The following is a 24768-nucleotide window of genomic DNA, read 5'->3' as shown; positions in this document are numbered from 1 at the left end:
CCACAGGACTGTGGGATCCTGCGCGATCCACAGCCCTCAGACCAAGGCAGGCAGTGCCCGGTGCCTCGCAGGCTGTCCTTGGTGTCTGTGGGCCTCTGAGTTTCTGGTCCTGCAGCATTGGCCCTCTGGATTCCAGCTGGCCTCCCGTCCTCCCCAGCGTGGAGGTGGGCAGTGTGTTGCTCCCTTTCCTGCTGCAGCTGCACGCCGTCCCTCTTTTATTCCTTCAGGTCAGGAACTACGGGTTCAGTAGAGCAGTGCTCCATCCTACCCACTAAGGCGGAAGACGCTGACCTGAGCCCAGTGCGGTGGCACACGCCTCAACGCCAGCTGCCGAAGCAGAAGGACCGCAGCTTAAGGCCAGCCTTGGCAACTTAGCCCCATCTTGTCTTGAAATAAAATGGTGGGCTGGGGACGCAGCTCCAGGGTAAAGTATCCTTGGGTTCCATCTCTAGTACTGCAACAAAACAAAGCAAAACTGACATGTATTTCTCTTTACATATTGCAGGGATTTTTACTTAATTCTAAAATTAAAAAATTAAAGAACTTAAAATAATCTTGAGGAAATAGCCAGCACCTAGCCCTCCACCCACTGTCCACCCTCCTGCAGTATTGGTCTCTGTAGGAGCTGGCCAGGTCCTGGGATGCCAGATGGGCTTGTGCACTGCAGGGCCCTGTTTGGCTACCTCCCAGGGAGCCTGGGGGTCCAGCAGTTCAGATAGAGCCTCCAGTTTTGATCCCATTTGAGACCAAACCTCCACCAGAGCTGGCTGTGTGCAGCCCCACCCTGCCTCCCGTAAGCCCTTCCAGAGCCAGGTACAGGCCTGACTCCTCCACTCCCAGCCCCCCACTGTCCTGGTCCCTGCTCTTGGGCACTGTCACAGAGTTGCTGCCAGTGTGCCTTTCTTCTCGGGATTTCAAGACTTGGTGACCCCATTCTGAAGGACCCTCGAAGCTCAGGAGATGGGTGTCCCTTCCCTCTTGATCAAGAGCCTGCCAACTGGTCCAGACCCCACTGGGCTGGCGTCTCTTTGGGAGGTATCCAGACTGGGTCCCTAGCTAGCAGCGTGCTCCTGCAGGGGCGCACCTAACTGAATGAGCACCTGCCCCTGGAAGGGATCGTCACCAGCCACAAGGATACTTACAGTGGATAAAGTGAAATTTAACTAGAGATTGGTCCTGAGGCTTCCTTCCCATGAACAATTGTTACGTTTTCTAAACCATCTAGTTATTACTTAACAGGGATACAGGAAGAGAGTGGTTTATTCAAGCCCAGATTTAAGTAAAGTCTCTGTTAACATTGGTTTTATGTTGTATTCAATAGGCATCAGGAGGCTTGTAGCAGAAATCCATAGAATGCTTTAATCTCCCACAAATTGAGAATTTAAATAAGTGACAGAAGTTTTATACTTTTGAATATACACCTGTGTAGCTTTTCTGCTTGGTTGAAAACAACAGCAAGGTGATTTCTGACTTGAAACATTGGACTTATTCCCTCATAGTTCATCAGCCCCAGTCTTTTCATGCAAAATAGCAAAGGGGGTGCTTCTAAAAAGTGGTGTCACTAAAAAATTTTCATTTCATTTTATTCATTCATTGATTGAGCCCAGGTTCTCATGCATGAGAGTTAAATGCTCTACCACTGAGCTCCAGGCCCAGCCCTATATATCTATTTTTAGATGGAATATCACCATTGTGGGGAGCCGCGCTGAAAGACCCCGCCTTCCAGCCCTAAGCACAAGGCTCTGACCAGTTACTACATTTCGTAGTGACTTGGGGCATTGTCCCCACTCGGATGACAGCAAGGCGTGTCTTCAGGTGTAGGCATCACTGCGGGGGGGGGGGGGGGGTGCTGAGCTACACTTATCTGTTCCTTTGTAACCCTACTTCTTTTCTCATTTGAATGACTTCTTCCCAGTAAAAGGGTTCAGCACGTGCACCTCTCTCTTTCCACGGACCCCTAAGGTCAGAGCAGCCGTTGTCACAGGACCCAAAGAAAAAGGTATTTCTCTGTCTCTGAGCGATTATTTTGTGCCAGCCCAGTTCACCTAGAGTGCCCTGAGTGTTTAGTCGTGGGACGCGACACACCGTGTTGCCCAGATTGGTCTCAAACTCTGGGGTACAAGTGATCTTCTTGCCTCAGTCTCCTGAGTAGCTAGACCTACCACCCAGCTCTAATTTTCATTTTCTTTTTCAGGGTGGTGCCAAAGGTCAATTATAGAGTTTTACAACCAGGTGGTGCAACGTAAGTAGTTGCAGAGGTTTGGGGAGGACACAGGCAGTGACCACCCTCCCCAATCGGGAATCAGCTGCTGTGAGTGGGTGGACAGGTTGTGGACTGCGCGATTCCATTCCTCCATGCCCATCAGAGTCCACACTTGGATGGGCACATGGATCGCCCTGTGGGAACTTTCTCGATTTCCCTTCACTTCAGTGTTCCCAGCTGACCAGGGCAAGCAGACCCTGCAGGCGGAGATCCTCCTCCCTGGGATCTGATGTTCCTGCTCCGCTCTGTACTCTTCACTTGGCCCCTGGGACTCCTTCCACCTGCCCTCCTGCCGTACTCCGGCCTAGGGCCTTTGCACAGCTGTGCCTTCAGCCTGGAACACGGCTAGCACTGGGCAGCTCCTGCTTCTGTCTGGTCTCTGCCCCAAGGTCGTTGTCTTGGTGAGCTCACCCTCACCTGCCTGAGGAAAACGGCTGCTCCACCCCCAGCACACATCCCCCTTTTATCTTATTTTGGGGATCTAACCCAGGGGTGTTTGTTCTTTTTAACCACTGAGCTACATCTCCAGTCCTTTGTTATTTTGTTTTGTTTTTTGAGATAGGGTCTTACTAAGTTGCTGAGGCTGGCCTCAAACTTGCCGTCCTACCGCCTCAGCTTCCCAAGTGGCTGGGATTACTGGCATGTGCCACTGCAGCCGGCAGCACTCAGCCATCTTCTAAGTGCACTGTTCAGCATTAAGTCATTCACGCTGTTGTGTGGCTGTCACCTCCAGCCAACTCCAGACCGTTCTCAGCTCCTCAGCCAAAGCTCTGTCCCTAAGCCCTGGCCCTCCGGCCCCTCCCCAGCCCTAGCTCCCACCTTCTACTTCTCGTCTCCATGCCTTGGCTACTCCAGGGACCTGGCAGCCTCTGTCTGGCTCATTTCACTCTGTGACCCTCGAGGTCCTCCATGTCAGGATCCCCTTCCTCCCCAGGGCTGAGCGACCCTGCTGTGGTCCTGCCCAGCGTCTTTTTCCTGCTGCCCCTTTGCCTTGCCTGCCAGCAGGCCACTCCACTTCCTGTTTTGCTCCACCCGCCTTTGTGGGTCTGTTCATCAGAGTACCAGGCCTGTCCCCAACGTGGCCTCAATGACTCGAGTGAGGGAGGAGTGCTTTAGGCCCTTTGTATGGCCAGACTTCCTTCCCCAAGGTGTGCCCACGTTCCTTTGCCAGGCTGAGGACAGCACTGGGGGATGCCTCCCAGGGCATGCGTGGTGTGGGTGCTCTCACTGCTGGGGGTCTCCTTCCTCCTCCTGGTCCTCATGCATGTGGTGGATAAGCAGCAGCTCGCTTTGGACTCGCGTGTCCTTGAGGACAGGTGTCAGGCAGCCTCCCAAGCAGTGAAGCTTTGCAAAGGCGCCTCAAGCCACGGCGGCAGTCGGCAGCCTGGGAGAGCTGTGGAGCAGGAGTCTTTCCAGCGTTTCCCCAGCTGCTGGTTCCCCTCCAGCAGACATGGCTCCTAGAAGACTGAGAACCTTCTGGAATCCCGGCTGCATTGGACTGTGACAGAGAATGGGGGAAGGGACTCAAAATGGTTGTCCAGACTATGTGGAGGAAGCGTGTCCACACTCCATCTGTGGCCCACTTTGCAATAATGGACCCTTGGGGAGGCCCTGGGGCAGACTGGATGGTCAGGGGACACCTAACCTGTGGTGGGGTCACCAGGAGGGGTGAAAGCCAGCTCTGCCATCAGCAGTGGACACAATAGTGCCACCTCTACGTGTGGTCCCTTCCTACAGAGACGTTGTCCATGTCGTCTTGGTGGCCAGGGTCTTTGGGGAGAGGGGAATGAGTGCCACCCAGACTGAGGTCGGGGTGACTCTCCCCCCAGGATGTGAACCAAGAGGTGAGGCACTCCCAACCTAGGGACAGTCCTCCCTACCGGGACCAGGGCCTACCCACCACCCCAGCTCAGAGGGAGGGCAACATCTGCCTGCTGTGTGGTCACCCCAGGCTGGACCTGAGGAGACCCCTGGCCTTCCCTGGGGATATTAGTCCTTAGCCACCTCCCTCGCTTGGGGTTGCATCAGGAAGGACGTCCGGGGCTGGTGGGCAGGCTGCCAGCAGAGCTTGGAACCAGCTCCTGAGTTAGGCTGGCTCCCAGCTTCTTGCAGCCGAGGGCATGTCCTGAGTTCAGGTGGAAGTGCTGGCGGCACCTGTGCCAAGTCTGGAAGTGGGTCTGGGAAGCGCAGGAAGCCAGACCTGAGCTCTGCTGGCCCCGCAGGTCCCTGACCCAGAGCTGCCCCTGGGGCCACCTGCAGGAGGGCAGCCGTGGCAAGCTGCACCAAGCCGGGGGCTCTCCTTCATACTCATGCAGAGACCCCCGGGGGCTGGCATCTGGGTCAGCCAGTGGGATCCTGAGTGACACCTGTGACTTCAGGAAGTGTCCACAGAGAAGGGGGCTCCTGTCCTTGATCCTGTCCTGTGTGGTGGAGGCCCTGCAGCTGGTCTCAACGCCCCCCCCCCCCCCATCACTGGTAGGATAGCTGTTGGAGGGAGAGATGGCCAGATAGAGAGGTGTCAGGTTTCTGCTGTGGTGGAGCTGCCTGTCGGCCTTGTCCTGCAGGCCTCTGGACTGTGACCAGAGAAATGCACTTCTCTAACAAAGGAAGTCCTTGCCCTCGGGGCCTTCTGTCACTTGCAGAGGAACCAAACAGTGTCCAGGCCAAGATGCTCTTGCACACTGAAGGCTCTGAGAGGTCCTGCAAGTAGGAGCCAAGGATGTTTCACCCAACTGGCAGAAGGAGTCGGCTAGACGGCCCACTGCACCGCTCTTTACTGCCTAGGGGGTCCCTTTGTTCAGAGGAGCAGTGTTGGGGGCAACAGCTTCACACAGAAGGAAATTGCTGCTCTTACCAATTATCACATCTCAAAGCACAATTTCTAAAGAACTTAGTTCATAATGGTTGATTGGAGATTTTCTGGCTTCCTAAACATATTAAATTGTCAGAAATAGATACTGTGAAATCTCACACCCAGTAGCTTTTTAGACAATCTACCTCAAATAGGAATGCTCCCTGCAGAGGTAAACTCTAGTCCAGTCGCAGGATGACTGTCCACGTGGTGCGTGGAGCCTGAGACGCTCGAACCCATGAGGAGGGGCAAGTAGGCAGAAACAGACGGCATGGCACTGCCAACTGAGGAACTGTCACAGGGCGGCTCCTGCTGTCCCTGTGGACATGGGAACTGGGGCAGCTTGCCTAAGAACCCCTGACTGTGGCCAAGGCAGGATTCAAATCCAGAGGAGACCGGGTCCGGAGTTGCAGCTTCTCTGGGCTATGCCCCAATGCTGGGGGTGGCACTGCTGAAGGAACTCAGATGCTGGGGTGGGCCTGGGGGTTGCTACTGGCTGAATTGTGCCCCTCAATTTGTATGTTGGATTACTAGCCCCGAGGACCTCAGAATGTGACTGACTCGGAGACAGGGTCTTGGGTGACTTGTGTTAACAGGCCGTCAAGAGTGGGTCCTGACAGTGAGCATCCTCGCCAAGAGGAGTAACTGGGACATGGTGGGAGCAGAGGGAGGTCCCCAGGTAAGACCAAAGCCAAGGTGGAGGAATGCCGGAGGCGGCCGGCAAGCCACCTGCAGCCGGGACAGGGTCTCCTGGCAGCCACAGGAGCCTGCCCTGCTCCCACCCGATGGTGGACTTCTTGGGATTCCTGTTGGCCGAGCCCCTGGGTTTGTGTGCGCTGCTGCTGCAGCAGCCCTAGCCAACTCGCGCGCAGAGAGCCCGCAGCGTGCTGGGGCAAGTGGAGAGCCTCCCCAGCCAGGGTCCTGTCTCTCACAGGCAAAGAGCTTTCCAAGGTAACCACAGGAATGGGACATGAGGCCCGGGGGGCCATTATCTGCAACCCCCACTGTTCTAATTGAATGCCCCACCCTCAGTCGAAGTGTCAAATAGCACCAATGAAACTGCACTTCTCAGGGGTTTTATACCCTTCTCCCCTCTCAGCAGGCCCTGGTTTGGGGTGAGGCCTGCTTTTTTCTGAGATCTGAAGAGCCTCTAGCCTTCAGGAGGCCAGGAACTGGGCAGGGACCTCTGCAACCCCCACAGCAGGTGGACACCAGGACCAGTGGGGCCTGCCCTGCCTGCAGGCCTCTGTTGAGACTGAGGGACAGCAGGGGCATGGCTGGTGCCAGGGAGTGGGAACGAAGTCATCAGGAAATGGCAGCGCTTCCTGGGTCTTGCTCTCATGAAGCAGATGAGACAGGAGACGGGAGAGAAGCCCAGGAACACGGTAGAGGCACGTGGTGACCCCAGGACCTGCACCATGGTCTGCCTAGCCAGGGGGCCTGTGGAGAGCCCCACTGTGTGCTGCCACAGGCTGTGGCCTCAGAGGTGGCGCTGTATGAATGAGGGCTTCCCAGGTCTGCAGCCTGCACGGGCAGAGGGGCAGCCCGTCCCCAAGATGCTCCAGGGCCCCAGGAAGGCTTGTCCTCCCAGCCTTCGTGTGCAAAACCTGAGGTGGAGCCCAGGCTCGGAGAGTGACTCTGGGTTGCCCGGTGACTACACCATCACGGGGACAGTGATCTCCACGGTGCCGAGGCTGGACCACAAAACTGTTAAGGATGTCAGATACCAGCATGACAGCCAGGCTGCTGGAGGTGCAGGACTGTGCGCTCCCAGGTCAGAGTGCTGCCACCACAGGGTCCTGTCCAGCCCCTGTCCCGTTTCCTCCATTTGGCCAGTGGCTCACGGGAACCTAATATCAATCCCTGAGCTTTCAAAAGTGTCACCAAGTCATTTCTACCCCATTCTCCATAGACTGTTTTACTGGGTTTGTGTAAACTACTACTTTCTTAGCTGTCAATGGGCCTTATTTACATGCAGTGCTGAGAACTGAACCCAGTGCCTCGTACATGCTGGGCCAGCGCTCCATCACTGATGCAAACTATTTTTAAAGATGGTCATACACAGTAGGTCGGAGTTCTAGATGGTCACAACACCACCCTCTGCCCCCGACTCTTCCTCCCAAAGGCAGCTCAGTCCTTCCAGCTGGATCTTGGGGAGTCTGCCCATATTTCCAAACACTTGCTTATGCTGCTTGTTTGAGGCACAGATGCGAAGGGGGCACACCCTTCCATGGGAGTGCAGATTCTCCCCCACGTGTAGGAATCCACTTCTACTCTGACCGCTCCAGTGTAGTAGCTTAAGCCAATCCTACAAGCTTGGGAAGCTGAGGCAGGAGGATTGTGAGTTCAAAGCCAGCCTCGCCAACTTAGCAAGGCCCTTAGCAAGTCTAAATAAAATATAAAAAAGGATGTGGCTCAGCGGTTAAGTGCCCCTGGGTTTAATCCCCAGTACCAAAAAAATATAATAATGTCCTGAGATAAATGGATCATCTTCAGAAGAATGATAACTCCCTCATTCTCTCATCTACAAAAGTAGATGGATCAGGGAGCTAAAGCCATAAAACTTGGTGAAAATTCACACCTGTTTTTTCCAAGAGTGACATCTTAGATGTCACAGTGTAACTCCAAAAGTAAGAGCAACAGGAAGAAACACCTTGGCTTTGCCAAAATTAAAAATCGTGCCTCAAAGAACTTCAGGAACTGTTTCAGTATTCAGAGTGTGTAAAGAATCTACAACTCAACAAAAAAGAAAACCGAGGTGCTAGAGCGCTTGCCTAATGGGTAAGGGCTTCCCAGAGCTGCCGGCTGACCAGCAAATACTGGACAGACGTCCAACGCCAGCAGTCATCAAATGCAGACCCAAACCAGTGAGGGGCTGGGGACGGATAGCATGGCTACGACTCAACTCGGCAGTGACAAGTGAAGACTACTGGCGCGGACCCTGCGCCCTGGGGGACAAGGAGCAGGGCGGCTCCTCCAGGTTAAGGCAAGGCTGCCCCACGACCCCACAGCTCTTCTCCTGGGCATGCACCCCAGAAAAGTGTGGGTGATGCTGGGACACGCACACCTGTGTCACAGGCGGAAACAAGCGTCCACGCCGTGTGGAGACCCATGCACACTGCTGGGGACTCGAGACACACCAGGAAGACAGGAGGCCAGACTGCAGTTCCACTTTTATGAATTGTCCAGACCAGGGGAATCTGCTTAGCATCTGGAAAAGCAGAGGGAGGGTGGGAGCAAGGCGCGGACTCGCAGGATCATTTCCCATCCTCCTCGCGAGCTGCCACGAAGTTCAACAGGTCAATGGCCGTGACAACCCCAAACACCATCTGCCGCTCGCTGGACTTGCCATTGCTGTGGTCTGGGGAAGAAGACAGGGCCCCTGGTCAGGAGGCACCTGGCACAAAGCGGATCTGAGGCAGCACGTCACCCCAGGGCTGCTGCAGGCCGGCCAGCAAGGAGGCTGTGCTAGCCCCTCCCCAGCCTCCTGTGCGTGGGGAGCACTGGGCAACCCAAACAGCCCAGGGCCACATTGTCTCCCTCCAACCGGAGCATGTGGGCAGAGCCAGGCTGCAGGCTGACCTAATCCAGGCCCCCAGAACGGATGGTCTGGGGGCAGCACTGTCTCACCACCTCAGGACAAGCCTTGGCCCTCTCTACGCCAAGGCACCCTAGCAGGAGGCTCAGGCCATTGGTGCCCTGAGCAACACCTGCTCAGCCTCTGCCTGATTCTGTCAGCAGACGCAGTCCTTTCTCTGGGGCTCAGTCTTCAAATCAGTGCCAGCTCAGCCCCACACCACAGAGCCAGCAGGCAGAGGGTGCTCCCGGTGGTTGGTGTTCATCATCGGCTTGGCTGGGTCCTCCGGAATCTCGAGGTCTGCCCAGATAGTACTGGGATGTGTCTGTGAGTGTTTTCGATGAGCTCAGCATCTGAGTTAAGAACCCTGGAGGGCAGATGCCCTAGCCGGTGTGGTGGGCCTTGTCCAGTAAGTGGAGGGTCTGGACCAGCAAGGCCCCATCTCCCAGAGGAAGGGGTCTCCTGATTTTGGACTTAACTGACACATCACCTCTCCTGGGCTCCAGGCTGCTCTGGGGATCGAAACCTCCAAGATCACAGGCCAGTTCCTCACGACTCCTCTCTTTCTACAGATACATGCCCTGTCAGCCCTGTTCTCTGGAGTCCCCTCATTCATTGGCAAGAGTCACCTCCAGGCACACAGAGGGCAGGCAGGGCAGAAGGGACGACTACCCAGACCCTGCTTCCTGCCTGCGGCAGTGCTGCCTCTTCTGTTTTCATGAGCAGAGACCCTCGGGACTAGAGAGGCCCACAGTGGGCAGGGACCTTGGTGCCCCAGTAGGAGCCTCAGAAAAATAGAATCCAGAACAGAACCGGTGACCTGTGCTGCCTTTGCCCTATGGACCCCCTAAAACCCGGCTCCACGGAGGACCAGTGGTCAGTATTTGAGGTCTGCAGATCATGCAGTCTATCAGAGCCATTCAACTCTTCCAATGTCACATGATGGAGCCCAGAATGGGGACAAGCAGGACAAGTTCCAACAAAGCCTTCTCTGTGGGGCTGGGGTGCGCTCAGTGCGGAACACTGGCTCCCATGCCCAAGGCCCTGGGTTCCAGCCCCAGCACCATAGGAAAAAATAAAAACACTTTGTGGACTCTGACGTTGGCACCCACTGTTTTCTGAGGTATTCAGATGTAAGTAAACGTGGGATCAGGGTGGGACCCTGGATGCCTGTTGCCTCAGGAGGCTCTGGTTCTGAGTGGAGGGCTATTTTTTCGAGGGGTGGGATGGACGTACATACCTGCAGGCCCCCCCACCACTCCTGACCAGGCCTGGTCCCGTGCTGCAGAGCCAAGGACGGGAGAGGGTTAGATTGTGGTCGCCCCAGGCCCTCACTGACCAGCCTTGGCTGGGCCCCAGGGCCCTCTGCTTCCCAGGCACTTAAATCCTGGGCTCTTAGAAGGCGAGGAGGACCCTGCTGGCCTTCCGATGCCCAGGAAGCAGCTGTGTGAGCAGGGACCACAGTGCCCCAGAGCTGGCTGGAAGCAGACACCAAGGTACGGCCACAAACAGTCCCTCAGGGCCAGCGCCCAAGGGCAGGAGGAGGCTGTCAGGTCAATGTGGCCTCTCCTGGGGACGCAGGACATTGCCAGCAGCCAAGATTGCAACTGTTCCAGGTTTTCCTGGGATTGTCCCTTACAGTCCCAGAGACAGGCTAGGTGTGGTGGCAGACCCCTGTAATCCTCACTACTCACAAGGTAAACTTGAGCTGGGGATGTGGCTCAGTGGTAGGGTCCTAGCATGAGGCCCTGGGCTCAATGGCCAGTACAGCAAAAAAACAAGCATCCCTGTGACTGCCTGCCACCTAGGGCCAAGGGCCCACTGAGCCTGAGCCCCTGCACTGCAGCAGAGGAGCCCCTGCCCAGGTGACAGCGGGGTTTGCCAAGCACCGCCTACCCTGCACATCCCTGGAGACAAGGCTGGGATCACGGGCTCCCATGGCCGAGAGCCTGGGGTGGGGAATACACAAGTCACTACCACCCACTCCCCGTCACCCGTGAAGGACGGGGTGTCTTCTGCACACAGCAGGACTGTGCACGTGGAGGCCCAGGCCAATCGGCACCCCACCCTGAGGACAGAGCGCTGTGTGGACCCACTTACACTGGATCTGCTCATGGACCACCAGGGCAAAGTGGTCAATCTCCAGGACGTGCGAGAGGGTGCCCAGCGTGTCCGTCAGGCGGATCTGGAAGGGAACCGTGGAGCACTCACTGGAGACAGAAGGCTGCTGCCTGCACCATAGCCACCCACAGTCCCTCCACGGAAAGGACGTGGGGTGGGGGGAGGGCTGGCAGGGCACTGCCACGCCAGTCAGAGGGTGGCACAGCACTCAAGAAACACACTCAGATGAGCTGCCAATCAGGGTAAGGGGGCCAGCAGATGCTGTTGGGAGGGGGTCAGCATGGCAGCCAGCTTTGTGAGCCCAGATCAGGGGTTGCGGGGCTGAGGAGGGAGGGATTGGTTCTGGGATTCCTAGGGCCATACACACTGGGGTCTGTGACACTGTGATGACTCCCACTGGAGGCAAGCTCACACCTTGGAGGCATCTGTGGGACACAGGTGCTGGGCCAGGAAGCCCCCTGTCCTCAGAAGGGCCCACCCTACAGCCCTCACACCCTTCCCAGGGCCTGGTGGGGAATTCTCATCTTTTCCCAGTCCCACAACACACTGGGCGCAGCCACCTGACCCCACCTCCAGTGGGAAAATGGGCAGCAGCCCAAACAGAGATGCAAGCCAGCCCGGGCGGAGGGCTAGCAGCAGAAGTGGCCCCCCTGCAGGCTGGAGAGCGCTCCCACGCCTGGCACAGACGAGAACATGCACAGGAGGCCAAAGAGCAATGGACACACTCCCCATGAGGAAGGAGTCGGAGGTTAGCGCGTGGCTTCCATGAACAGCCACAGGCAGGTCCGTCTTGCTGGTGGGGAGGCGAGTGGGGCAGGAAGAAGCGCTGGGGCTGATGGACGTGGGTGGGTGAGGGTTTCCCGGGGGCATTTTACATCAAATCATGGAACTACATGCTCAGCACCCACTGTGTGCAACCACACCTCACTTAGGAACAGAAGAGGTGTGAAGGAAGGAAACTTCCAGAACTAGTCGGCAATGGGGAAGGCTGATCAGGAGGTCAAAGCCAGCCTCCGCAACTTAGTGAGGCCGTGAACAACTCAGTGAGACCTTGTCTCCAAGTAAAATACCCCAGAGGGGCTGTGAATGTGGCTCGGTGGTTGAGTGCCCCGGGGCTCAGTCCACAGTGTTAAAAGAACAAGACAGACCAAGGCTGGGACAAACACCCACCCTCTGCAGAGGGGCCCGTGGTCAGGGAGGCCCAGGAGGCCATGTGAACAGCAGGAGAGCCAGGCTGGGAGGCCTCACCACGTGAGGGGACAGGGAGGGGCAGGGATTTCGGTTTTAACTCCAGGTAGGCTGGCTTTGTGGGGGTTAGAGGCCCAAGGGCCCTGTGAGGACCACAAAAGAGGCCGTGACAGGTGACGGGAAGGGGGAGGGCCGATCTGGCAGTGTCCGTGGGTATGCGAGACGCGGGAGAGGAGAGGTCAGGTCTGCGGCCTGCTCTGGGCGGAGCCCCTCAGCTCAGCAGCCTGCACAGCCAACACTCCCTGTTCCAGCTCATAGGGTCTGTGTGAGCCAGGCTCTGCCCGGGGCCAGCAGAAGCAACGCCAGGCGCTGCCCTGGCAGCCACGACCTGGCCAGCACAGGGCCTGCTCTGGCCTGTCCCTGAAGAGCTGGGTTCTTACGAGGGGACCAGGTACACTAGGTGTTCTCCCACGGAAGCAGACACAACAAAGATGAAGGGTTGAGAGAAAGACCACCTGCGGAGGCCCTTGGGACTGCATTGGTGGTCCCCAGGCTGCTGCTGACCCCAGGCCCCACCACACAGCACCTGAGGGGAAGCGACCCTGGCCAGAGCTGCCCTTCTTGGCTCTGCACTTGAACCCTGGGCTTTGATGGGGTACAGGTGGCACCTGAGTGTGGTTACAGCCAGGGACCTGGTCCCCTTCCCCAGGAAGCACTTGTGCCCTGCTCTGAGGACAAACCAAGGCTGGAATAAATACCCGCCCTCTGCAGGTGCCCTGGAGAGAGGCAGAGGGTCCTGTGGGCAGGGGCTGCTCTACTCAGGGCATACCAACCGGTTTGAACTGCTTGTAGAGGACTTTGCAGACTTGGTCTGACGGCTGCACCTTCCCAGCAAGCAGGGACGACAGCATGTTCCCAAGAGTCACCATCCCCAGGATGGCCCTGCAGGGGATAGAGAATGGGTGGGGGAAGGCAGGGGTCAGACTTGCCCACAGCTACACTGGGGGTCTCTGGCCTCCACCTGGCAGGAACACAGAGATCCCCCAGGACATGGTGAACTCAAGTCCTGGACTATTTCTGTTCTCACAGGTGTGGAGACTCCCAGGACTTTAAATGCTAGACGTGGGACAGCTGGTCACCTGGGCATAGCTGCCATGGACCTCTCCTGTGAGACACACCCCAAGGTGCCTGCCACCTGCCACCTGCCTCCTGGGCAGAGGCCCAGGGCAAAAGTGTGTACGTGAGCAATGAGGCAGGAGCTCGGAGGCCCCGGCCGGAAGAACCCCCCATCGCACCTGCTGCCGCTCCAGGGGCTGACCAGCGGGTAGCCAAGGTTCTGAACACGATGCACAGTGACCACACCCTAGCAGCATGGGCCTCAGCTACCTCGTCTGGTGACACCACACATAGGGGCCAGGGGCTGCTTGTAGGGCCCAGAGGACGGAGCTCTGCACTGGGGTGGGGGTGGGGGGAAGCGGGGACTGACCCCGACTCCTCAACCACAGGCGCCTGGTCGAAGCCCTTCTCGCGGAGGATGGTGATGGTGTGCTCACAGGTGACGGTGGGCAGCACAGTCAGCGGGGCCGACAGGCTCAGCTCCTGAACTCGCAGGTGCCACCACCTAGGGAAAGGGAAGGCCGGGGACCGGTGCTTCACAGCAGGCCTCACCGCAGGGGCTACGGGGACCATGCACCCTGCCCAGGCGCTGTGTCCCTGCTCAGGCGTCCTTACCACGGCCTCTTCACCAAGAGGTCCTCCTCCTTCAAAAAGCCCTTCTGCAGCATCCACTTGTCACTCAGGAACTTGGACCTGCAGGGATTGTGGTGTCACCAAGGCCAAGGCCCCCACCACAGCCTCTGCACACGCCAGGTGCACACCCTCTGCACTCAGGGACGTGGTTCCTGGACCTTACTAGTCCAGGGGACAGCGAGAGCCTGGCAGAAGGTCCAGGGTTCAGGAGGACCTGGGCCAGGAACTGCAGGAGGAAGGGGCATCTGGTCAGCCAGGGCACCATGCTTGGGCTGATGGGCTCAGAGCCTTGGGCGAGGCTGTTTTCTGGGGCCTCTGTGCTCACAGCCCCTCAGGGGCCCCTAGGTAGCCTCCTCCTTGGCCTCCAGGTCTGCCCCAACAGAGGAAGTCCACCCTGCTCAGTCAAAGGACAGCAGAGGAAGCCACACAGCTGCTGCCACCTCCTAAGAGGCAGCCAAGTACCACCACACACACACACACTGACCCCTCACACTTCCTGCCCCACGCACACACCGTTACCACTCTCACAGACCAGGCTGCTCGCCAGCTCACACGTAGGCACAGCAGCCCACCCAAGTGCTCAGGGAGACGCGCTGCCGGGGCAGGCAGGAGCCCTGCTTAGGGCAACCTGGCAGTGGGCACCCAGGTATGAATCATCCCACGTCTGGGAACCCACCTGGGGGTGCCCACCCACTATGCCTGCCCAGCAAGGGCAGCAGGGTCATGCAGAGGCTCAGGCCAGGAGGAAGCCCTGTGTATAAGAGAGGGAATGGGGGATGGACGGCCTGTCCCAGCCTTGCTGCTCCACTGATCACAAGGCCTGCTGCAGGGCAGCTTCCCCTGCTTCAGTGGGACCTGGGGTGAGGCACTGCCCCATCGAAAGGAGCTGGAAGCCGAATGGCCACTCAGGGGGGCCAGGTCTGTCCTGCAAGTCGAAGGCCATGGCAAGCCACAGCAAGTTCTCAGGCACCCCGCCAGGACTGGTCCTGCCCAGGCTCTCTCAGGTTCAGGTCAGCAGGCGCCTGGATGGCAGGGGCAGCAGGCTCTCCCTTAAGGACACTGGTGCCACACACTGGCCCATGGAGCTGAGGCCTTGAGCCGCGATAGGGACAGAGACGGGGCCCCAGAGCTCCTGGGGCCCGCCACCTCCAGGTTCCTGCCAGGTTCCTGCCGTCGGTTCCCTGGTGAGGCAGCAGGGCGGGGACAGCAGCCAGGTGGTGTCGAGGACAGGGGCAGGGCTGGAGGACAAGGGAGCAGGGCTCACATGTAGTTCCGCACAGAGTCGGGCAGGATGACCACACAGCGCTGACCCTCCTGCAGATCCTGGGCCGCCTTCACAGCCACAGCCATGGCGCTGCCGGAGCTGCCACCTGCCAAGGACCACGCAGCTGGCCATCTACACGCCTGGGTACGTGCACACCCACACGCATGCCCAGGTACCCTCAGAGGCCCTGTGGGACGCTGGCACCGTGTGTGTGCTCCCTGCCCGTGAGTGCCTGTAGCACACCTGACCTACTCTGGGCAGAGCTGTGGGCAGAGGAGCAGGGCCTGCAAGGACCCACACATGCTTCACATTCCCACTGAGGGCGAGTAAGAAGGCCCAGGAGGAGGTGAGACTTTCTGATCGGCCAGGGCAAGGCTGGTGACAGGGGATGCCCAAGGTGGGCTCTGGGTCCCATGCAAACACCCCTGGTCCCGTTTGAGTGCCAGGGATAGCCTGCCATCTCAGCGGCTGCTCATGGTCACCCCACGAGGAGGTGGGTGACACCAGGTCCTGCCAACTGTGCCAGACCCTAGGAGCCTGAATCCAGGGGCTGCACCTGCACCTCCAGCTGGGGCACATCTGGGCTGCGTCTGGACTTGGCTCTAAGTGGCCACAAGAGCGTGGCCTGCAGGGAGACCCTCCTCTCCAGGGAGGCAGAGGGCCTGCTGCCTGGCTCCCAGGGCCCAAGGCCAGGGAGCAAGTCGCCTTTCCCCAAAGCAGCGCTTGGCAGGTTCTTGTCATCAGCAGGGGCTTGGTCCCAGTCTTCAAGGTGGGACTGGGTGGCAGGGACTGGCTGCATGGAGGGCAGTTCCCACACATGGTGCTTCAAGTGGTAAACCCTGAGGTTTCACCAAACTGGCCCTGCTGTCCTGCATGGTATGGTCCCCAGTGCTGCTCTGTCCACCCTGAGCAGGCGGCCGAGGGCTCAGGTGAGGCTGGTGAGCCTAGTCCTGGACGGGCCTCTGGGCCACAGAGAAGGGAGCTGTCAAGAATCTCCATCTATTTTCTTTGGGGCCACAAAGGTGGAGGGAGACCCAGCCCAGCCTCTCCAGGGCCCTGGGGGCACCCTGTCCTGGCTCTGGACCCTGCTGATGAGGCGCCCAACCATAGACAGGGCTGGTCTTGACTGAGTACCCCGAGAGTTCTGCCAAGAGCCCTGCCCCGCCCACCCTCACCTGCGCAGGTGAGCATGAGCTACAGCAAGAGCAAGCAACTGCTGCAGAGGAAGGCCACGGCAGATGGCCCCCAAGCAGTGCACCACTGCGGGCACACTGCCCCAGAGAGCCTAGGAGCCGGCAGAGGGCATGGCCCCCACTGCGCCTGCCCCACCACCCCAGGGGCGCCGCCACTCACCACACAGCAGTCCTTCCTGTGCAATCAGCATGCGCGCAAAGGCGAAGGACTCCTCGTCGTTGCTCTTGAACCACTTGTCCACCACCTGTGGCCAGACGCCATGGACGTCAGCTGGGGCAGGGACCACCTAAGACTTCTCTGGGTGGCTGTGGCCCCCAAAGAACCCAGCACTCCCGCCTGCAAACCTGGCGCTCTCTGCCCTTCCTGTTCCAACACGCTTCTCAACTACAGCCTCCGCCAGGACCGGGGGCTGCTGCAGGGCCTGGCATCTTAATTGGCCTGTGCCCTCACCACCCAGCCGCAGTGAGCCGTGGAGGCAGTGCCAGGGCGTGAACTTGGATCTGGTAGTGCCCCTTCCCAGGAGTTAACCCTGAGGACACCTGCTTTCATTTATTTTTTTGAGTCGAGGTCTTACTAAGTTGCTGAGGCTGGCCTAGAACCTGCGACCCTCCTGCCCCAGCCTGCCGTCACTGACCCCGATACCAGAAGCCCTCAAACTCCCTATGCTGGTGCTTATTCTTCCGTCCCACTCAGTGGAAAGCCAGTGCCCAGGCACCAGGCTGCAGCTGCCTGGCCGTGCAGTGCTCTGGCCCAACCTACCGCCCTGTCCAGCACCGTGGGGATGAAGTCGTAGCCAATCCCTTCCACCTCGTAGAAGGTCTGGTCTGTCTGGTTCAGCTCTTCGGGCTCCGCAAGGATGGACCCTTCCGGGTCTACCCCGATGATCTGCAGAGTGGGTGGTTTCAGTGTTCAAGCTGGGGACCAAACCTCATCTGGACTTACTGGAGGAGCCACCCCCACTGCTAACACGTGACTCTTAATGACCCATCCACAGGGCACACATGCTGTCTGGGGCTCAGAGGCAGGAAGAATGTCCAGAACCAGGCCCAGAGTAGGAGCTGTGACAACCCATCTGAAGCAGTGTCCTGAGTAGGACCCTCAGAGGTGACCTCCCACGGTTCCTCTGGAAAGGACCCCCCCAGTACTGGGGCAGCCAGAGCCTTAAGGGACACAGGGAAGCTCTGGACATTGACCTCTTCCAGGTTGGTGGGCAATACCATCCAGAAAGAGTAGCCAGCCAGGTATTGCTGCAAGCCATCCTCAGACCAGCCCTGAACCCCAAATCCAGGTCCTGACTCAACTCCACCCCCAGGCTGACCCTCATCTCCACTTAGCACAGCAGACCCCGGGTCATGGCAGGAGGAGACCCCACCCCTGAAGCACACTTGACAAACATCCCCCGGGGTGCAGATGGCAGTGCTCTGCGGCCCACGCCCAGGAACAGCTCGGGGCCCGGTGAGAAAGGCCAGTGGACCAGGCCACAGGCCCAGCAGTGCCAACCCGCCCCTGGCGCTACTCACTCTGCACCCAGGACACTTCTCCTTCAGCTTCCTGGCGATGCCTGTGATCGTGCCCCCCGTGCCCACAGTAGCCACCAGCATGTCCAGCTTCCCTGGTGGAGGGAGAAGGTCTCAGGCCAGTGAGGCCAGCCCCCACTCCTTGCAATACCCAGAGCACACAGCCCAGTGATCAAGTGCCCCAAGGAAAGTCCAGCCTCAAGTGCAAACGGAGCTCACGGCCTTCACGGGTCCGAGCAAGAAGACAGGGATGATGGGTTTTGCCCTGGCTCTGCTCAGAGACCCTCGGCCCTCAAAGCCCCCCATGGATGAGTCTGGAGCTGATGCCCACTGGGTGCAGGTGGCAGGACCGTGTCCCTTGTTGGTGATGGGAATAGTCCACTGAATTTTAAAAGGAAACGGTGCAGACTGCTCAGGCTGGGCGCTGGCACGCCTGGGCCACCCCAGACCCTCCGGGCGAGTCTGAGCACAGGCAGGCCCAGGCGCCGGCCGCAACCCCCCGCCAGCCAGGCCTCTGTTGCCAAGTGAGAGGAGGCTGGCTCATAAAATGGGGCAAGCAAAGGCTTGGGCCAGCCTGTCACCTGGGCCAGTGCCAACGGGCGGCCGAGGCTCCCGCCTCCCAGCTCTTTCCCACAGGGATCTGCTGGCACAGCATCTCCCTGACCCCCAGGACTTGGCACTCGGGAGTGGACACGGTTCCAGGAGCCACATGCCTGTAGGGACAATAAGCTAATTGTGGCCCTCAGCACCCAGCCTGGAGGTGAGGGAACAAGGCTGAGTTCACTGCCCGCTGCAGCTCGCCCCGCTGCCCTGGAGGCCATTTTAGAGAGGAACATTTCAGAGGGCTTCTGCACGGTGAACAGGAGTTGGCCAGGAAGAGGACACGTGATCTGTACACTCCAGACAACCAGGGACAAAGGAAACCGAGGCCCACGGGGAGCACACACCATCACACTGCTGCAGGATCTCCTCCGCGGTGGCGTCGTAGTGGGCCAGGGGGTTGCTGGCATTGCGGTACTGTGCAGAGAGAGCCAAGGGCCAGGAGCGTGAAGGCCTCCGCCACACCAGCCACAGCCGGCTGGCCCCCAGCTCAGTGGAGGGCCAGGGAGGAGCCCAAGGCCCGGGGCAGAGGGCCCCCCAGAACACACAGCTCCTGTTCAGCCAGACACACGTCCAGGAGGAATCGAGTCTGCCGCCCGCAGAGCGCTCCGGGGCCTCGCTGAGCCGCAGCTGGCAGCACGCAGGGCCGCAGGCCTGTGGCTCCATGGGCAGGAGCACCGCAGGCCCAGCGGCAGGCCCAGCGCCCACCACACCGCCCGAAGCCCACAGAGCCCCGGGGATCTCTCGGATGGGCGCAGGACCAACCCCGGACGCCCGGGCTGCAGCACCTCACCTGGTCCAGGATGTGGGAATTGGGGATCTCGTTCTTCAGCCGCCACGCCACGCCCACATGGGACTCGGGGGAGTCGAACCTGGCGTTGGTGGGCGTCCTCACGATCTCCGCCCCCAGGGCCCGCAGGACATCCACCTGCAGGTGGAGAGCCACACCTCGTCCTACCGTCAGGCCTGAGCCGGGGCCCGCCGCGCCCCGCACCCAGCACCCACCTTCTCCATGCTCATCTTCTCGGGCATCACGATGATGCAGCGATAGCCCTTCACGGCCGCAGCCAGCGCCAGCCCGATCCCTGAGGGCAGCACGGAGGGTGTGAGGGGCCCGGGGGCTGGCCCTGCCCCTCCCTGTCAGGACACCAGGGACAAGCTCCAAGTCCAGCTGCCCTGCCAGGAAGGCCCTGGGCAGAGTACTGAGGATGTCCAAAACCCACCTCGGCACCTGCCACCCCCACGTGGGGCCAAGGGAACGCAGAGGCAGAACCACAGGCACCTCTGCTCACGAGGAAGAGCCCGGGGTCAGGATGGGATCCCAGCTGTGTTCACCCAAGAGATGCTGAGTGGGAAGGGTGGCCAGCACCGGCCACCCTCCTGCTGCTCCCTGCACCAACCTGTGTTCCCAGATGTCGGCTCAATGATCGTGTCCCCGGGTTTCAGGGTCCCATCGCGCTCGGCGTCCTCAATCATGCGCAGGCTGATGCGGTCCTTCACACTCCCGCCCGCGTTGAAGAACTCACACTTGGCCACTGGGAGCCAGAGATGGTTCAGGAGGGAGAAGACCCCGACCCCGATGGACTCCTGCTTACCCTCCGGTTACCAGACGCACCCCAGCGTGGCCCCAGGTTTGGGCTTACCCACTCTGGAAGTCGCCCCTCCACGCCCCTGCACCTGGGTGCTGGCGGATCAGGGCTTTCCCACTGCAGGCCACGCACACACCCCTACAGGGCACAGGGCGACTCTGCGAGAGCGAGGAAAAGACACCAAGGAGCCCCCACCAGGCGGACAGGCCACAGTGTGTCCCTCTGAGGCAGGCAGTCCCACTGCAGCATGTAGGACTGCAGCAGGGCTGGCTGTGAGTCCCACACCTGAGGCCAGCTGAACTGGCAGGCCCTGCTGACCATCACCTTGATTGTCCTCCAGCCACGGCTGGGGTCACTCCCCTGCCCGAAGCCCCTCCCAACTGCGCTCTGAGGCCAGGGGCCTAGCCTGGGCTCTTCTTCCTTTAGGGAAGGCCTCTCTCCCCAGCTCTCAAAGTATCTCGTTTTCCAAGGGGGTGGGTATTGGTCTGCACCAACACGGTTTGAAGGACCCTGGACTGACCTGTAACACCCACAGCCACCCCGCCTGACTCATCCGTGTTTCTGAAAACCACAACCAAACACTTCACCCCAGGACCAGGTGGAGGCGCTGTGGTTTGGGGTGGGGGTGGGGTGGGGTGACGTGTGGCCAAGAGGCCTGCATCCCAGAGAGTCACTGGAGGACGCCTCTCACAGCTGGGGACGGCCCTGCTTGGGAATCCAGCTGCGGGGCCAGGCTGGCCCACCTCGGAGGCCACTACCAAGTGCAGACGTGGTCTGAGCAGCTTGGCTGGTGCCCTAGCCACCTCTGTACCGCCTGACAAAGGGACACAGCCCTGGTCTCCTGAAGGGGGCTGTTCTGGAGCAGTCTAGGTGCCTGGCAGGGCTCAGGGAGCAGGTCCGCGTCTCTAGGGAACCCCACCCCTGGGGGGGGGGCAGGAGGCAGGCCCCCAGGCCCTCCACTCCCAGTGCCTCCTGCTGTCTCAGGACACTCCATGGCAGGGACATCTCCTCTCCATGCAGCAGGGACCTTGGAGTCACAAGCTAGACACCTGGTCCCCAGCCTGTCCCCAGGCTCCTGGCCCTTCCGGCTGCCCTACTGCTGGTTCCGACCCCAGACCCCGCTCCCTGGGGCTCAGGTGTGCAGGCCTCTCCCCCGGGAGGGTGCCCCTGCCCCTTCTGCTCTGGGAGCAGCTCCTTTACCCAGCAAAGGCTGAGGTAAGGTCCAGTGTTCACTGCGGCTGCTGACCCTCCCAGGCCCCTTCTGCCTCATCGGGGATTGGCTGAGCTCGGTCCCCACTATGGACACGGAAAAGGAAACACCCCAAACAGTGAGGCCTGGGAGAAAGAAATAGGAAGAGCCACACAGCGACAACTTTCTTCCCACCCAAGGTAAGTCCTTCCCAGATGCCAGCCACGGGGGGAGACAGTGTCCCCTCCAACCCACAAGTGACACTCTCTAGGAAACCCTGATCTCTTCCAAGGCAACTGCTCCCAGGCACTGGCCACCGGCCCCCTGCTCGCGGCCCCACTTTCCGAGTGCACAAAGCAACGTGTTTAGCGGCTCATTTTCCACCAGCGAAGTGGGCCCATTCCCGTGGGGTCCCATTCCTGAATAAAGGCTGAAATGACCTGTGACGTGTGTCTGGCCGTCTCTCTGTTCTAACACTCACGAGCCAGCTGGACACAGAGATGGACCCCTCCTGTCCACTGATGGCCACACCCCTACCTAGGACTTGCCCACTTCCCCTGAAGTGGCCCCAGGGAAGCCCTGGGCACAATCTGCTCCGCTCTGCCTTGGGGTCTTCACCTCACTCCTCACTCAAGGTCAGCTCCCCGCTGCCAGCAGCTCCGGGTGGCCCCCCTGCTCACCCTGACGAAACCCTACGGCACTTCCTTCTCGAACTTTACCGATATGACCTCCACCCAAGCCACCAGCAGGCTGCCTGCCCCACAGCCTGCGGCCCAGGGCCTCATCTGGGGTCCGTCCCAGGGTCGGGGAGCGCGGGGTCGGGGAGCGCGGGGCGGCACTCACAGAGCTCGCATTTGAGGCCAGCGCTCTTCCCGATCTTGTTGATCCTGACCATCGGGGTGTTCCCAATTTTCCTCAGAATATCTGGCAAGATTTTTGGAGAATTTGTCCTAAAACAAAGAGGGAGTCCACCATTACTCAGACGAACAAGACCAGACACCGACGGTACGGACAGTCCAGCTGCCCTCTTACAAAACGAACCAAGGACCTCGGGGCTGGCTGCGGGGAAGGGTCTAGACGGCCCACCAAGCCACAGGCAGGGAAAAATGACATCGCAACACACACACACACACACACACACACACACACGCCCTCCTAACACCTGCCAAGCCCAAACACGGTAATGCCCGTGGATTAGCCAAGGGCACTAGAATGTACCACATTTGTGTCCTGATCTGAACATGTCCTTTGGTCACCTAAGACCTTATCAGTGGTAATCTGGTGACAGGCGCAAAGAACCTTTATTATTTTTGCAACTTCTTGTGAGTCTTAAAATAATTTTCCAGTAAAAAAAAGTTAACAGCCAGGTGTGGTGGCACATGACTATAATCCCAGTGACCTGGGAGGCTGAGGCAGGAGGATAGCAAGTTTGAAGCCAGCCTCAGCAATTTAGAGAAACCCTGTCCCTCAAAATGAAAAGGGCTGAGGTGTAGTTCAGAGGAAGAGCACCTGCCCAGCGGGCACCAGGCTCTGGTTCCCACCCCATATCACAGGAGGGAAGATAGGTTAGAAACAACCTTGACTTTGAAACAACAGATCGGAGTCCCTGTTTCTAGGACCCCTCTGCTGGGAATTCCAATCCCCCATCCCAGGGTCTGACTGCTAGGGTAGCTCTACTCCTCAGACCTCTGGCCAGCTAGGAGGACTGCAGGACCACAAGAAATGCCAGGCTTCTACCTGCTCTGGGCCCAGGACAATGCCAGCAGTTCTACCTGACAAGATGGTGACAGGGACAGCTAGGCTGTGAGGCCAGCGGCTGTCCAGCAGCTCTGTGTGCACAAAGTGTGGCCCAGGCAGGTTCCCAAATGACCTTCCTGTGGCTCCCTCCACCCCAGGGAGGGGTGTGTCCCACCACCAGCCAAAACCTCCTGAGAAGACTCCACGGAGGGCCTGAGGGGGCCAGCTCCCGTCAGCGTAAGAGGGCAAGGAGCGCAGCACCCCAGTGGTCGGGCACAGCTGCCTGTCCTGCGGGCCGGAACCCAGGACGGGGAGTGGGCAGCCCCTGCAGGCCGGGGAAGGCGGTGCTTGGCTGGGCAGGATCAGGCTCGGCCCCCAGGGCAGGTGCTCACTCAGCAGGCCACAGTCTGCAGGTGACGGGGCTGAGAGGTCCTGATTCACCTTATCTGAAGGGCTTGTACTTTCAGCCAGGAGGCTGCGGGGCGTCCCAGACCTTAGCTCAGACCCCAACCTGTCACAGGGCCACCTGTCTGCCCTCCCCTGAGGCTCCCACAGGCCCTCTTCGTAAGCCCACACCATCTTGGAAACCTCTGCAACTGGCCCCAGGGACCTGACCCCACCTGCCTGCTCTGTCTCTGGCCCCATGGGTCTCCCTGCCATTACCCCAGGGACTGTGTCTCCCTCTAGCGGACCGGGGTCCAGTGGGGGCCTCTACCACAACTCCCTCCTGACTGTGGGGACTGGGGACAGGGCTATTTCAGGACAAGACTTCCCTGAGGCCAGTGTGCTCAAGCAGCAGCCAGGGACCTGCTCTCCCCCTCCCCCAGGCCCTGCAGCCACACCCAGCCTCCCCAGCCTGGCCCCACTGCTCTGGGCTGTCTGGGCAGCAAGGACTCATCCCTCTGGCCAGCTGGTGGCATCCTGGGCTCCCAGCACGAGGCTCCTGCAGAACCTGCAGGTGAGTGAATTTCGCTCTTCCTGTGGCCGCTGAGACCCCGCACACTCCTGCTGACTGTTCAATCTGTGACCACTGGTGCGGCACGCAGCGGGGGAGGACAGGCACTTTGGAAGCCCGCTCTCCATCGGGAGGACTGTGCACTAAGGTCACCTGCAGCCTCAAACAGCAAGCTTGGCGTGTCCTTGCCGGGACAGGGATCGCTGGTCTAGGCTGTCCTACCGCAGAGCACTGAGAACACCGCACCAGCGCAGGGCTGCAGAGCCCCCACCAGGCCGGGCGCAGGCGAGGCCGTCCTCCCAGCGAGTTCAAAGCCAGCCTCAGCAACTTAGCAAGGCACTAAGCAACTCAGGGAGACCCTGTCTCTAAACAAAACACGAAATAGGGCTGGGGTGTGGCTCAGCGGCCGAGTGCCCCTGGTTCAATCAACAGTACCAAAAAAAAAGGCCTCCACCGACCCTGGAACTCCATAAAAGGGGCCCACGACAGGAGCGTGGCAAGAGGCCCAGACACCTGGCGGGGACACCTCTCCCAGCTACTCCCAGCACCGACCTGGGCAGGCTGACCTAGGTGTGCTGACACATTTGTCCAGCTCAGCTGGGCGGCGGCCTGCCCAAACTCAGTGCTCCCCCCCAGCCCAGCCCTTTGTCACCCACCGTGATCACGAAGGGCACCCCCACCCCAGGTCCTCCTGGATGTAGCTTCCAGGTAACAAGCGGCTCCCGCCAGGGTAAGGGAGCACCCATCTGGTTGTCAGACACTCACAGAGCCTCCAGGTGAGAGGCGTGGTGGTGCGGGGAGTCCGTGGTGGGCCTGCCCAGCTGCCAGGTGCACCTGCTGGGGATGTCAGGCCGGGTCCACAGATGTTCCTTGGCCTCCTTGTCCCCTGGAGGCCCCCTCTCTGGGCTCCCTTTCCCCAGGTGGTGGGGGCACCCTGCAGACCCCTCTTTCACCTGGGGTGTCTCCGAAGGCAT

The 24768-nt window shown here is 59.6% G+C and overlaps 1 protein-coding gene and 1 long non-coding RNA gene across 6 annotated transcripts in view; one reads left to right on the top strand and one right to left on the bottom strand.

Annotated features, from left to right (window-relative positions):
• LOC139706687 (uncharacterized) overlaps positions 1–9790 on the top strand; it is a 13564-nt gene extending 3774 nt beyond the window's left edge. For 2 of the 3 annotated variants that reach the window (XR_011708271.1, XR_011708270.1), the window contains one exon: positions 228–9790. This is a non-coding gene — a long non-coding RNA (uncharacterized lncRNA). The remainder of the gene's footprint in view (positions 1–227) is intronic. The other variant, XR_011708272.1, reaches the window with a different exon arrangement.
• Positions 8372–24768, bottom strand: Cbs (cystathionine beta-synthase). 3 transcript variants are annotated; one of them, XM_027929261.3, is made up of 16 exons: positions 24560–24768; positions 21946–22052; positions 19725–19859; positions 19330–19409; positions 19118–19252; positions 18672–18741; positions 17728–17819; positions 16967–17092; positions 16367–16451; positions 15014–15119; positions 13732–13809; positions 13487–13621; positions 12834–12942; positions 10792–10876; positions 9932–9973; positions 8372–8475 (listed from the first exon to the last, which is right to left on the bottom strand). In XM_027929261.3, the coding sequence occupies exons 1-16, from the start codon at positions 24766–24768 to the stop codon at positions 8372–8374; spliced, it is 1698 nt and encodes a 565-aa protein (XP_027785062.2). The 3 variants fall into 3 exon arrangements, with proteins under 3 accessions (XP_027785062.2, XP_027785064.2, XP_027785063.2); XM_027929263.3 differs by lacking the exon at positions 9932–9973 and adding an exon at positions 23572–23579 and having other exon boundaries at positions 24580–24768; XM_027929262.3 differs by lacking the exon at positions 9932–9973.

Source organism: Marmota flaviventris, chromosome 8, assembly GCF_047511675.1.
Source record: "Marmota flaviventris isolate mMarFla1 chromosome 8, mMarFla1.hap1, whole genome shotgun sequence".
NCBI lineage: Eukaryota > Metazoa > Chordata > Mammalia > Rodentia > Sciuridae > Marmota > Marmota flaviventris.
This window is presented reverse-complemented; position numbering and strand designations above follow the sequence as displayed.